This window comes from Ascaphus truei, chromosome 8 (genome assembly GCF_040206685.1).
Source record: "Ascaphus truei isolate aAscTru1 chromosome 8, aAscTru1.hap1, whole genome shotgun sequence".
In the NCBI taxonomy this organism is placed as follows: domain Eukaryota; kingdom Metazoa; phylum Chordata; class Amphibia; order Anura; family Ascaphidae; genus Ascaphus; species Ascaphus truei.
This window is the reverse complement of record NC_134490.1, coordinates 4,645,473-4,660,032: the sequence shown is the minus strand read 5'-3', so window position 1 is coordinate 4,660,032 and position 14,560 is coordinate 4,645,473. Positions and strand designations below refer to the sequence as shown.

Sequence of the window (14,560 nt, the reverse complement as noted above, 5' to 3'; positions counted from 1 at the left end):
TATGGTTGTGGCGTCCCGGAAGTGGCAGATGCAGCATGGAAAGCTGAGGGCAGAGCTGGGCTCCTAGTGAAAGCTCACGTGTCGCGACTGGTTTGTGTCGCGACTGGTTTGTGTCGCGATAGGAGAAAGAGCAGCAAGATGAAGGAGCAATTCAGAGAGACGGATGTGGCAAAAAAGATGTGAGTGTGTGAGAGAGTAATAAAGAGACAGGCAGGTAACTAACTAGAGAGACACAAAGTGACAGGTGTGTGTAATATATGAGCAAGTGACAGGTTAATAAAGAGAGAGACATAGTGACAGGTAAGTGTGTGTAATATATTTGTGAGAGTGACAAGTATGTGTATATATATATTATATGTGCAGAATAAATGAGTTCTTCAGTATTAGGTGATACCTTTTTTATTGGACTAACAATTTATCACCTAATACTGAAGAACTCATTTATTCTGCACTATCGCAACTGGACTAACACGGTTATTTTCTGCTTTATATATATATATATATATATATATATATATATATATATATATATATACATACATACATACTAAAGGGACAAAGTGACAGATAAGTGTGTATAAGGAGGGAAAATATATAAAATAAAAAAGATAAAGTGATAGATAAACATGTGTATGTGTGGAGAGAGAAACAGGGAAATAGCGAGACAAATTGACAGGTAAAATATATATATTTATATATAATAGAGACGCAAAGACAGGTGTGTGTGTGTATATATATAATATGTATGTATATATACATATAAAAAGAAAAGAAGTGCCAGCTCCATAGCAGAATACTGTATACAAAGTAGAATCTTTATTACAGACTAGAGTTGCCAACAGGACATGCACTCACTTCAAATAGATTAAAAAACAACCTCATTGGAGACAATCTGTAAAGAGTTCAGAACCTCATGAGGGACAAATCAACTGATTAGTACACAATGGAACTGTGGTGGCTGCTGCTAAACAGATACTCATCTGTGGTGTAACATGCAGCTGCTTTGTCCAGGGGTCCCTTCCGTGTCTGGAGTGGTAATAGGGTTTCCAACGGGCTCTCACCCCGATCTGGCAGTAGTGGCTTCAGCCTAGTCCATGTAGCAAATGCAGATGTACCGCCTCAGGCTCACTGGTATACAGGCTAGCCAGCACGGAACGCCTCACCTAGCACAGCTCAGTACACGGAGGTAAACACTGCCCATGACACCGCACCCCAATTTCACACCAGTTAGTTGATAGTACTGATCATAATACCTAACAGTTCACAAATTGACCATACTGGAACCATATATGATAAATCAGTTTCATGGATAATTTGAGTCAGTAGGACATACTATAGACTACCAACTTGTTAAAATATAAAAAAGCTACAAACAACACTGAGTGTTAGAAACGATCAAAATAAAAAATGAATGATAAAAATAAGATTGGAATGAACGGAAACTGAATGATGGATTAACATAATGCAGCCCTACCTTAAGGGCTAGGAACCAAAACCAACAATACGAATGAATATATAAATAAAATGACCAAGATACATAAAGTGTAACTGCAAGGCCAGGTGATGGCTGAAATGATAGGAAGGGGTTCAAAGCAACATGAGACAACCATAAACAGTGTAATAGCAACAGAAGGCATGACACCAGACTAAACCAAAATGCTGGTGTCAATGCACTCATTGAGACCTTGGTGTGCCAATGTGCCCAAACGGTAAATCCAATAGGACTCACGAATTCATAAAGTTTTTAACCTGTCACCTCCTAATTTTGAGCTAGGTATAGCCTCAATGCCAGTAATCCTAAGGCTCACTGGGTCCCGAGAATGCATGGTGGAAAAATGACGTGGAACACTATGGGTTAACATCCCCCTAATGATCGCACGGCGATGCTCAAGAAACCTGAGACACAGTGAGCGTTTGGTCCGACCGACATATTGAATATTGCATGCACAAGACAGGACATAAACTACATGGGTAGTTAAGCAGTTGATGGAACGTTTGATAGGGTGTGAGGACCCATTAAAAGAGGATGAGAAGGACTGTGATAGAGGTGTTTACACATAAGACACCTGGACCTGCCACAGCTATGACTGCCAGTAGGTGCAGTCCTACAATTAGTGACAGGAACCAGATCCCTTAATCTGCTGGGAGCCAATACTTTTTTAATATTGGTGGCTTTATGAAAAGCAACCGGCACCTTGGGTGTTAAATGTTTTTTCAAATATGGATCACACATGACTACACTGCAGAGTCAATTAAGCACATCTAGAAATAAAATAACAAGTAAATAGATTGACGCGGTGAGAGTGAGAAATATTAAATAGATGACAAGAGGGTAAAGGGTAGGAAAATATAGGGGTAGAGGAGAGAGATAGAGGCGAAGGGGACAGGCTGAGAAACTGATAGGTCAATAGACGGAGAGGAAGGGCTAGGGAGAAAATGACAGACAGGTATATAGATGAAAAGAGAACAGAAAGATGGATGGACGTGGAGAGAGATTGGTGGATGGTGGTAGAGATGCTGATAAATATATCGGGTAGGAAAAAGCAACACAGGGCACTACGGATTTAATCATCTATTTATTGAGCCAAATAGCTAGGCTATTTATTAAGCGGCTATTTGGCTTAATAAATAGATGAGAAAATCCGTAGTGCACGGTGTTGCTTTTCTTACTATATTTAGTGAATTACTCACAGGCTGTCCCTGATCACAGGAGCAGCGGTAACTGTATCACTGATTTCATTTATGGTGTGCAGCAGGCATCATTATTTAGCAGTGATAAATATATAGGCCCATGTCCATTAAACGGTGCTAAGCGTTATCACGCCTCCGCTCTCATATGAATGGGAGTGCTAAAGCTTTGCATCCTTTTGTGGATCTGTGCCATAGTGAGAGAAACACACAGACAGATCTATACATTGTAAGCTCCTAAGGATTTATTTCTACTAGTGTTTTCTTTGGTGCAGTTTCCCCATGTTGTACTGTATTACCTGGCATTTTGTTTGTAATGCGCTGTGTACATGGGTGAGTGACAATATTAGCACCTGCAGAGACTGAGAGTGATACCCTGAGACTTGGGGAGGAAGAGAGACCTGCAACTTTTGAGGGAAATACATTTATTGCAGAGGTTGGGAGACAAAGATACTGGTAGTGCACCAAATATCTGTGTTTCTTACGAATCAGAATCAATGCTCAACTGCAAAGCTGTTTACAATTGTTGTTGTTCATAATAAATAAGTTATTATTTCATATAGCACATTTCTCCCAATGGGGCTCAAAGCGCGTCACAATTACAGTATAGTGCGCGGTACATAGGAATTTCTACAGACAGTCCCTGCCCTGTAGAGCTTACAATCTATTTTGGTGTCTGAGGCACAGGGAGATAATGACTTGCCCAAGGTCACAAGGAGCTGACACCGGGATTTGAACCAGGCCCCACTGCCTCGCACTGTCTCATTATTTCCAGTCAGTGTCTGCACTCACTGAGCCGCTCCTCCTAAACATTAGGACAAGTCACGCGGTGTGCAAATCTTGTAAAAAAAGACTATTATTATGACAGATTTCACATTCTGAGTCTCCTTAGCCAACCCATAGTATCATGGTACTCGTAAAAACTAAATACACTGAGATTAATGGGGCAGTTCCACTTGGAACATACATGTGAGTTGCAGTAAAGTACTCAACAAAGTGTCTTTGTACTTTTTTTTTAAACTTTGTAAAATTTATACATTTTAAGTTAAGGCGGGTGACCATAACTTAATGTATATGGTAAACCTAACCAAATTGCAAAGCCAGCAGTACAACCAACCTCACACTGATGAGACCCATTAAGTTTGAAACTTGTCTGTGAGTGGTTTGACTGGCTTTGCATCTAATCCCATGCTGTGCTTAAAAGCTGTGTGAACAGCAGGGCATTTGCTTATATGGGTTCCATGTAAATAGATTTCAGGCAAAAAGTGATACATTGTGTGCTCATTTGCATGTCATTTCCCAGAAGCCCTTGCTGCAGTGGAAGCACTGTATGCTAAGTGATAATGGTTGAAAGGCAGGGGTGCAGACCTGTCTAAGACATGTGAATGTGCTCAGAAGTGATATTTTATATATCACAAGAAGAGACACATGATTTGTGTGTGTATATATAATATATATATTTATTGTATGAGGAGACACATACATGGTGTGGGTGTGGGTGTGGGTGTGTGTGTGTGTGTGTGTGTGTGTGTGTGTGTGTGTGTGTGTGTGTGTGTGTGTGTGTGTGTGTGTGTGTGTGTGTGTGTGTGTGTCTATATAGGAAGGACACAAGATTGGGTTGTGCCTCCTATCAGGAAAGACATTGTTACCTCCTTTCTCGCTCTATATCCGTAGAAGCCACATCTGTTTCGGGGTGAAGTCGGCCGAGCAGATGCGCCAGCAGGCGCACATTCAGGTGGTCAGCAAAAGCCTGTACAGCCAGGATAATAACCACTCGCCCCTTGCGTTCGGGGTCCTGGATCACCGCATGGTAAGGAGCTCTGAGCAGCAGAACGCTGGATCATTTCTAACCTGCATTTGCCGTGTGAGCGGACCATTATAAAATAATACCGCGTGGAACCCTCACCCAGTGAGCTCACACTCTAGTTTTTGTTACACTGCCCCCTTGCTTTAGGTACGTAATCACAGAGCCATTCCACAGTTTTTAAACCACTAGATGGGGATCTTACTCAGTCCCTCAGATGTTGGATAGGACAAATCTTTTATTGCAGGGACACCTGTGTCTAATGTAAAGACTGGTAATCTATAAGGTACAAGAGAGTCATCTTTCAGAGACACCAGAACAAGCAGTCACGCTTTCAAATTGGAGTAGTAGGTGCAGGAAACGGCCTGCCAGCAGAAGTAGTAGGGTAAAGGACAGTCCATAAAATGAAAGCATGCTTAAGGCCTGGGACATAGTGCCCAAAACAGTGCGGAGGCGCGCTGTGGCTCAGGGAAAGCGGTGCTTTCCCTGGCCTTACACAGCGCGCCGTCGGGGGGGCGGGCCAGTGACGTCACGCAGCTGGTTCGCCCTCATTGGGCGAACCGCTCACGTGACCGGCCCGGCGAGCAGGAAAATCTCAAACCTCCGTCAGACACACGCTTCCCCAAGCGTGCGGACGCGTGCGCGAGCCCCTGCTAAAGCTGCTCTCATTGCGGCTGCAGGGGCTCAGTGCCGAGCAGCAGCACAGTTCAGCACATAAGCGCTAACAATGTCCGAGGCCTAAGATAAACACAAAGGAACTCTGAGGATCAGGAAGTACTGAGTAAAGGGCCCTCGATCCTGTATATCCTATGCTTTTGTAAGGGATAATGGGCAGTCTAGTTGCACAAAATGGTCTTTCGTTGCGGCGCAAAAAAAAAAATCTGATGTCTATTGTTCAGGCGGGGACATTGTTAACTCGCCTTGTAGTGACTGGTCATTTATAAAACATTAATTAATAAACACGCATGTATATTTTATATTAAGAAACAGATTGCAGAAAGCAAACCCAGTGAGTTTTTTTCGCCCCTCTTTGTTTCTGGCATGTCACCTCTCGGGCTTCAGGGCACCAGCGAGAAGGACCGTCCATGCCTGACCTGTGGGAAGAACCTGGCAGAATGTCTGGGGCACTACGGCTACCTAGACTTGGAGTTACCCTGCTTCCATGTGGGGTACTTCAAGGCCGTCATTGGAATCCTGCAGGTGAGAGACACGGTCAGACAGAGGTCACGCGCCAGTGTTAGTGGGTTATTCATTTCACTGCTAGAGGGGAAAGAAATGCAGATTAATGCTTATTTGGGACAAACCGAACCTACTAGGAATCCCATATACTGCAGGTTCTCTTATATTTGTAGCATCCCAAATGACCACACACAAATATAAGTGTGTGTGTGTATGTGTGTGTGTATATCTTATACTATATTAGTGAAAGCACTGTATGTTTGCCTGCCTGCATGCATGCCTGCCTGCTGGATGTCCGGTGTCCCTAGGGGAAATCTCATTGGTCCCTTGGGCCGCCCCCGCACACCTCTCATTGGCCTGAGGCGGAGTGACGGCCCAAAGGACACACAGGGACAAAAACACACACACAGGGATATACACACACACACACGGACACACACACACGGACACACGGACACACGGACACACACACACACAGACAGTAGGGGGGGGGTGTACATTAGCAGCATGTATAACCCGGGGGGGGGGGCCCTCACATACCCGCCGGAGCCTCCGCCTCTTCCTCCCCGAAATCAGCCTTCCCCCCCCCCCCCCCGGCGCCGCTACAGTCAGCGGAGGAGCGAGTGCCCGGGACACAGCGGGGGAGCGGCCACAACAAGCTGCCTCCCGCCTCAGTTCCACGTGGGAGCGGCCGGACGGGTGAGTGAGCGGCCTTCACCTCCCCTCACCCCCCTTCAAATCACCTCCCCCCCCTTCACCCACCCCTCACCTCACCCACCCCTCACCCCCCTTCAAATCACCTCCCCCCCCCCCCCGGCGCCGCTACAGTCAGCGGCGAGTGCCCGGGACACAGCGGGGGAGCGGCCACAACAAGCTGACTCCCGCCTCAGTTCCACGTGGGAGCGGCCGGACGGGTGAGTGAGCGGCCTTCACCTCCCCTCACCCCCCTTCAAATCACCTCCCCTCCACCCCCCCCCCCCCCCCGGCGCCGCTACAGTCAGCGGAGCGAGCGAGCGCCCGGGACACAGCGGGGGACCGGCCACAACAAGCTGCCTCCCGCCTCAGTTCCACGTGGGAGCGGCCGGACGGGTGAGGGAGCTGCCGAACGGGTGAGTGAGCGGCCGGACGGGTGAGGGAGCGGCCTTCACCTCCCCACACCCCCCTTCACCTCCCCACACCCCCCTTCACCTCCCCACACACCCCTTCACCTCCCCTCACCCCCCTTCACCTCCCCTCACCCCCCTTCATCTCACCTCCCCTCACCCACCCCTCACCTCCCCTCACTCCACTTCCCTTCCCTTCCACCTCCCTTCACCTCCCCTCCACCCCCCCTTCACCTCCCCTCCACCCCCCCCTTCACCTCCCCTCCACCCCCCCTTCACCTCCCCTCCACCTCCCCTCCACCCCCCTTCACCTCCCCTTCACCCCCCCCCACCTCCCCTTCACCCCCCCCGACCTCCCCTTCACCCCCCTTCACCTCCCCTTCACCCCCCTTCACCTCCCCTTCACCCCCCTTCACCTCCCCTTCACCCCCCCCCCCCACCTCCCCTTCACCCCCCCGACCTCCCCTTCACCCCCCCCACCTCCCCTTCACCCCCCCCCACCTCCCCTCCACCCCCCCCCCTTCACCTCCCCTCCACCCCCCCCTTCACCTCCCCTCCACCCCCCCCTTCACCTCCCCTTCACCCCCCCTCACCTCCCCTCCACCCCCCTTCACCTCCCCTCCACCCCCCCCCTTCACCTCCCCTCCACCCCCCCCCTTCACCTCCCCTCCACCCCCCCCCCCCCTTCACCTCCCCTCCACCCCCCCTTCACCTCCCCTCCACCCCCCCCCTTCACCTCCCCTCCACCCCCACCTTCACCCCCCCTTCACCTTCCCTTCACTCCCCCCTTACAACCTCTCACCACCTCCACCCCCCTTCCCACCTCCCCCACCCCCCTTCCCAACTCCCCACCACCTCCCCCCCCTTCCCACCACCTCCCCCCACCCCCCCCCTTCCCACCACCTCCCCCCCCCTTCCCACCACCTCCCCCGCACCCCCCCCCCTTCCCACCACCTCCCCCCCACCCCCCCCCTTCCCACCACCTCCCCCCCACCTCCCCTTCCCCCCCCCCCCCCTCCTTCCCACCACCCCCACCACCTCCCCCCCACCCCCCCCCCCTTCCCTGAGGCGGAGTCACGGGCCAAAGGACACACAGGGACACAGACACACACACACACACGTAGACACACACACACACACACAGACGTAGACACACACACACACGTATACACAAACACACACACGTAGACACAAACACACACACGTAGACACACACATACACACGTACACACACACGCACGTAGACACACGCACGTACACGTAGACACACACACATGTACACGTAGACACGCACACACACATGTACACGTAGACACGTACACACACACGTACACACACACACACACATGTACACGTAGACACGTACACACACACACATGTACACGTATACTCACACACATGTACACGTACACACACACATGGAGACATACACACACACACATGGAGACATACAAACACATACGTGGAGACATACACACACACACATGTACACATACACACACACACGTATACACTCACACACGTATACACACAGGTATACATACACATAATGTATACACACACACACATGTATACACACACATGTATACACACACACACATGTATACACACACACACACACACGTGTATACACACACGTGTATACACACACGTGTATACACACACACGTGTATACACACACACATGTGTATACACACACACACATGTGTATACACACACACACACGTGTACACACGTACACACACACATGTGTACACACACACACACACATGTGTACACACACACACACACATGTGTACACACACACATGTGTACACACACACATGTGTACACACACATGTGTACACACACATGTGTACACACACATGTGTATACACACACATGTGTATACACACACATGTATACACACACACATGTATACACACACACACACGTATACACACACACACACGTATACACACACACACGTGTATACACACACAAACATGTGTACACACACACACACACACACACACACACACTTATACACACACACACACATACAATGTATACACACAAACATGTATACACACACACAAACATGTATACACGTGTATACACACATGTGTATACACACACACGTATACACACACACAATATATACATACACACAATGTATACACACACACACGTGTATACACACACGTGTATACACACACACACATGTGTATACACACACACACGTGTATACACACACGTGTATACACACACACACGTGTATACACACACACACACGTGTATACACACACACGTGTATACACACACACACGTGTATACACACACACGTGTATACACATACACACACACGTGTATACACACACACACCCCAGCACCACCACATCAGCACACCGGTATCCCATGCCCCCCCAGCACACTGGCATTCTCGGCTCCCCACCATTCCCAGCCCCCATCAACACCATCAGCACCCACACATCGCCACCTTTGCACCTCCCCCATCGGCACACCCACATCCGCACCCCCACATCAGCACCAAACCCTCCCAAATCAGCACACCAATACAATCACCATCAGTACAGCCACAGCAGCACTACCACCGCACATGGGCCGCGTGGACCACTCCCCACCCAAATGCCACACCCACACCACAAACATCCCGGGCAACGCCGGGGCTCTCAGCTAGTATATGTATATATATAGAGAGAGAGAGACACAGAGAGAGAGAGACAGACAGACAGACAGAGACACACACACACTTAGTTAAGTATGGTGGGTAAAAAAGTGACAAAAACCCTCCACAATAGAGCATATAGCAAATGGAAATATTCCTGTATGCTCATTTGCATGTCTTAGACAGGTCTGCAACCCCGCCTTTCACCATTATCACCCAGCATACAGTGCTTCCACTGCAGCAAGGGATTCTGGGAAATGACATGCAAATGAGCACACAGTGCCACTTTTTGCTTCAAAACCATATAACATGGTCTCCTGTAAGCTTAAGCTTGCTGCATATCACAGCTTTGAGCACAGCCTGGGTAAGTTGCATAGCCAGTAACCCCCCCCCCCACACGCCGGAGCGCTCCCTGTGCTTATCCCTCCTCTCTCCCACGCCAGATGATCTGTAAGACCTGCTCCACCATCATGCTGTCTGCAGAGGAGAGGAAGCAGTTCCTGGATTTCCTGAAGAGGCCCAGCCTCCCCTACCTGCAGAAGAGAGGCCTGAAGAAGAAAATCTCAGACAAGTGCCGCAAGAAAACCATCTGTCTACACTGCGGGGCCTTCAATGGTGAGAGCCGGAGGGGAGGGTCACTGCTTCGTTCCTTGGCTGACATTTGAATGGTCACTTCTTCATTCCTGTGTGTGTGTGTGTAAATATGTATATGTAGCCCCCTTTCCCTATGCTTAAAGGAAAACCCACGGGCAACTACACGTGCTGCTGTACCTGTATGCTCACAGGAGGCCTGAGCCTCCGCTTCTGGGAGCCTGGGGTGAGATCTCTCCGTGCAGCACCTCCACCTATGAGGGATCCCAGTGTGGGCGGGATGACTCCTCACAGAACACAATACCCTCCGTAATAACAATATACACCACACAATATATATATATATAACGGATCTTTACTATACACAACACAGTAGAATAATAACATACACACCCTGGGGTAGCTAGCCCCAAATAACCCTGAGGTGCTTGTGCACCTGTATACCGGTGTCTAACACACTACCTCCCACAAATATGTGTCCCAGGGCAGCGCTACCCTCCCTTGGCCAGATGGTGCACGTTGGATACCTTCCTGGGTACTGCAGTACTCAGGTGCAGCTTGCTGATGTGTGTTTGAGCAGGTCCCACGCAGCGGGGCCTCCGACAGCAATGTCCCCTCTCGCCTAAAGGTCCCAGTCCTCCACGTGGTGTGAGCTCCAGCCGGAGTGTCTCGCACAAATGTCCCTACAGCTGCAAGCTGGTCCCAGGCCGCAGTTCGCCGCGTGGACGTCCGTTCGCCGCGTGGACGTCCGTCCACCGGTACAGCAGTGCAGTGACTGATATAAGGGGAAGAGTCCCTATCTGGGGCCTTCCCTACAACACTTAGCAGGTTGCGACTCAGGGCCTAGCTGAGGGCCTAAGGGACAAGGTCTGGCCTAATCCAGGTAGCTACTGCTCCCGGGACACTACCTTCCAGCTTGCCGCCTCCGTCAGCTCTGGTTCGCGGGGTCTCTGCCTACGGTAGATAACCTGCTCCTTCAGGCTGCTTCCAGCCCATTGGCTGGATCCGCCCACGTGATCTCCATCCCCCTGAGGATTCTGGGACTCGTGGTCCCGCTTCAATCTATGTGGAGCCAAATCCAAGATGGCCGCCGCGCTGACCACACTGCGCATGCGCGCCCCTCTCCAAGATGGCCGTCCCTGCCAACTCCCCAATCCCGTGGAACTCCGCCGAGCAGCTACCCCTCACCGGAGGTAAGGAGGGGGACTCTGCTACATATATATTTATAACTATAGAGAAAAGAGAGGAGAAAGCACACGCCTCATAGTGTAAAAATTACATTTAATGTTGGAAAAGGGGTAGGGAAGGGAAAAGGCTCACTCACATGGGTAGGATAAAATAAGGCAGTTGTGAATATATTATCACTGCCAACGATATGGATCCGCGGTGCTTGTCCTCGCAGGAAATGTACAGCAGTCCACTGGAACCAGTAGAAGCCTCACACTCCGGGGACTCTGTTTGTAGAGAGACTTTGTATCTCGCTGCTTTCAAATCTGCTCCGGCCTAATCGCGCTCTTACGTGATGACATGTCGTCGTTTGATGATTCCGACGCGTTTCGTCACTCGGGTGACTTTTTCAAACGTACCAGAAGTGCCTCCATTGAGATATATTGGACATTTAAGGGACTGTTTTTTTTTTGTTTTTATGTTGTGTGTTATTGTTTGTCCTTCACATATTACCACTATATAATTATCCCTTTCAATTAGACATTAATACACTATCATTGTTTGACAGATCAATTATTTTATATACATAATAATTTTTAGATTATAACTTATTTATTATATTTTTGTCACTATTCACCTTTTTTCATATTTATAACTATACATAGGTTTTGAAATATTTGTGCTTTGTGCGTATATTAAAATATATATGTACACACACACACACACACCCTAGTTGTATTATATACGTATGTATATTTTTATATGACTGTAGCCCCAGCAATGTACGCAGCTGGTTTAACACAATAGATAATACTAGAATATAGGGAATTATAACACAATAAGTGCATCAAACATAAAAACACATGATTGGAATTGGTACCCTTTGTCCGGAGAGCTTACAATCTAACTAGTATGTTGGGAGACTGAGACATTAGGAGTAAATGCAAGAGTCCAGGTTTATATATTTATACACATATGTTGATATGCAAATGTTTATAGTTTGAAAATGTGGCGTTATGTAAATAGTCTCGCCACTCGGCATCTAATCCAAGCCGCGCATTGGGGGGCGCTGCTGCTGTAACTGACTCGCGTGTGTCCCTGCAGGCTCGGTGAAGAAGTGCGGCCTGCTGAAGATCATCCACGAGAAGTACAAGTCAACCAAGAAGGTGGTGGACCCCGTGGTGTCCCACTTCCTGCAGTCCTTCGAGACGGCCATAGAGCACAACAAGGAGGTGGAGGCTCTGCTCGGGCGGGCACAGGTGAGTGCATCGCTGTCCCTCCACATGCTGACTGTTCCATGAGGCTGCAGCTGGTAACAGTGGCCCAGGTGGAAGAGGCCGAGTGTGTAGCTCACATCACTTGGTGACACAAGGGAGACATGAACCGTAGTTTGGTTCTCCCACAACCAGGAGGAACAGATGTATGTATTCTGTACTTCCTAACAAGGAGGGACAGTTCCACATGGAAGGACGTTATGGCCCATCAAGGCTAGACCTCCCAGTGCAGGAGGATTCATTGATACATAAGAGCCTGTAGTACACCCTGTCCATCCCTTCTGCAACATGGTAATGCAGTGAAATCGAGGGAAGCGATATATAGTCGCCATATCAGCTGCTACTGACGGGCGAGACGTGAATCTGTTAGACTCACAGCCGGGACACACACCCAGTCCCTTTCATGGCTGGATCTTGTAAGATAAGTGTGCAGGTTGGGTTAGTCAGGCCCCTATGGCTTACCAGTCTTGCAGGGTGACTGATGGCCCATTTAGTTTGCTTGTCCTACTACAGGGTAACACAGAAAAGCTACTTTGCTGCAGTTTCTTTTACATGGACCCATACACACTAAATGAGTGGAACACGTGGCTAATCCTGTCTTGAGACCTTAATTTGTTAGTTTATTATAAATCTGTTATCAAAAAGTGCTTGAAATTACAATATAGCCTGAAGTTCCACTTAAATTGTTAAATTGATGAATGTAGGATTCCATTTTCAATGAAAGGGTTGCTTTGCCCATTACAGCGGTTTGAGTCAATAAGGATGCTCTGTGTTATCCATTATAGAATGATGCAGCCATATGCTTGGCTGGACTCACATGTTTGATGGGCTACCAAGCTTGTAACAAAAAAAAAATATTGGTAAGAGTACACTCCTAGTACTCACTGTACCGGAACGGATAATGAGGGTACCATTTGCTTTCAGGTGTCTAATCCTGAACTAGATCCCATTTTGGAACAGATTTAATTGTAGAAAGGCAGCGTACAATCGTAAATTGAAGAAAAAAAGTGTCCTGATTGAGGTTTCCTATTCCTCCTACGCGTTTCACTCCCAGCTGAGACCGACACGCGTTTTTCCCTTCAATTTACGAGTACCCGCTGCTTTTCTATTTTCGAATCTCTACAAAGCTTGTCTCAATCCCTGCAGGAGAACCTGAACCCACTGGTGGTGCTGAATATCTTAAGACGGATCCCGGCAGAGGACATCCCACTGCTGCTCATGAACCCGGAGGCAGGGAAGCCCGGCGACCTCATCCTGACCAGGCTGCTGGTTCCCCCGCTCTGCATCCGCCCGTCCGTAGTGAGCGACCTCAAATCTGGGACCAACGAGGACGACCTTACCATGAAGCTGACCGAGATCATCTTCCTGAATGATGTCATAAAGAAGGTAAGCCTGACCATCCAGAGCGCCGCCCTTCTGTCTGTGTCTTGGGGCCCTGTGGGATTGGTCATTGGGCATATTTAAATATATCGGTTTAAGGGCAATTACCAAGATTATCACACTTAGAATTCTACTTTCGATCATCTGTTATTTATAGGTAATCGGGTTTCAATGATTTCTAAGCTAAGGGTTTTTTTGCCCCCAATGATGAAATTGTTTTCATATTTATAAGGGACGGGGTACAGAAGCCAAAAAATGGGAGAAAGTCCACAAAAAGAAAACAAGAGAATATCTAAGTGTAGATGTTTTAATAATGCTGGTGGGTGTGCAGAGCCTTGGCTCCTATAGAATGCTTACTCACCGTGCGATGAGTTATAAATGGCAGATCCAAAACGGTGGCAAACGTGCTGGTGTAAACTCGCTGGTAAAGTAGTCAGAAGAGATGCACAATTTGTACGAATTTTAAAAGCAAGATCACAACAATGACGACATCGCCATGGTGGGGCTGTTTTTCCTGAAGACAGGAAAATTGAGCTCAATACTCGCGATGAGTGCAGTGGTCACGCCCCCCCCCCCCCGGCGGTTGAGCCAATGAGGGCGAACCTGCCAGGTGATGTCATAGCCGCGCCCCCGTCACGACCTCCCTGTCTTTCCCCGTGCAGCTCTGCGCAGACCGGGGAACAGAGCTGCACTCGCGGGCAGGTGC

At 48.7% G+C, this 14,560-nt stretch overlaps 1 protein-coding gene across 4 annotated transcripts in view; it reads left to right on the top strand.

The window, feature by feature from the left end:
• Positions 1-14,560, top strand: part of POLR3A (RNA polymerase III subunit A) — a 63,811-nt gene continuing 49,251 nt past the window's right edge. For 3 of the 4 annotated variants that reach the window (XM_075610361.1, XM_075610360.1, XM_075610359.1), the window contains exons 1-6: positions 2-179; positions 4,363-4,498; positions 5,555-5,692; positions 9,886-10,057; positions 12,305-12,459; positions 13,621-13,860. In XM_075610361.1, coding sequence (XP_075466476.1) covers positions 139-179; positions 4,363-4,498; positions 5,555-5,692; positions 9,886-10,057; positions 12,305-12,459; positions 13,621-13,860 — 882 coding nt within the window. In that variant the 5' untranslated portion in view covers positions 2-138. Of the gene's footprint in view, positions 180-4,362; positions 4,499-5,554; positions 5,693-9,885; positions 10,058-12,304; positions 12,460-13,620; positions 13,861-14,560 lie in introns of all 4 variants that reach the window. The other variant, XM_075610362.1, reaches the window with a different exon arrangement.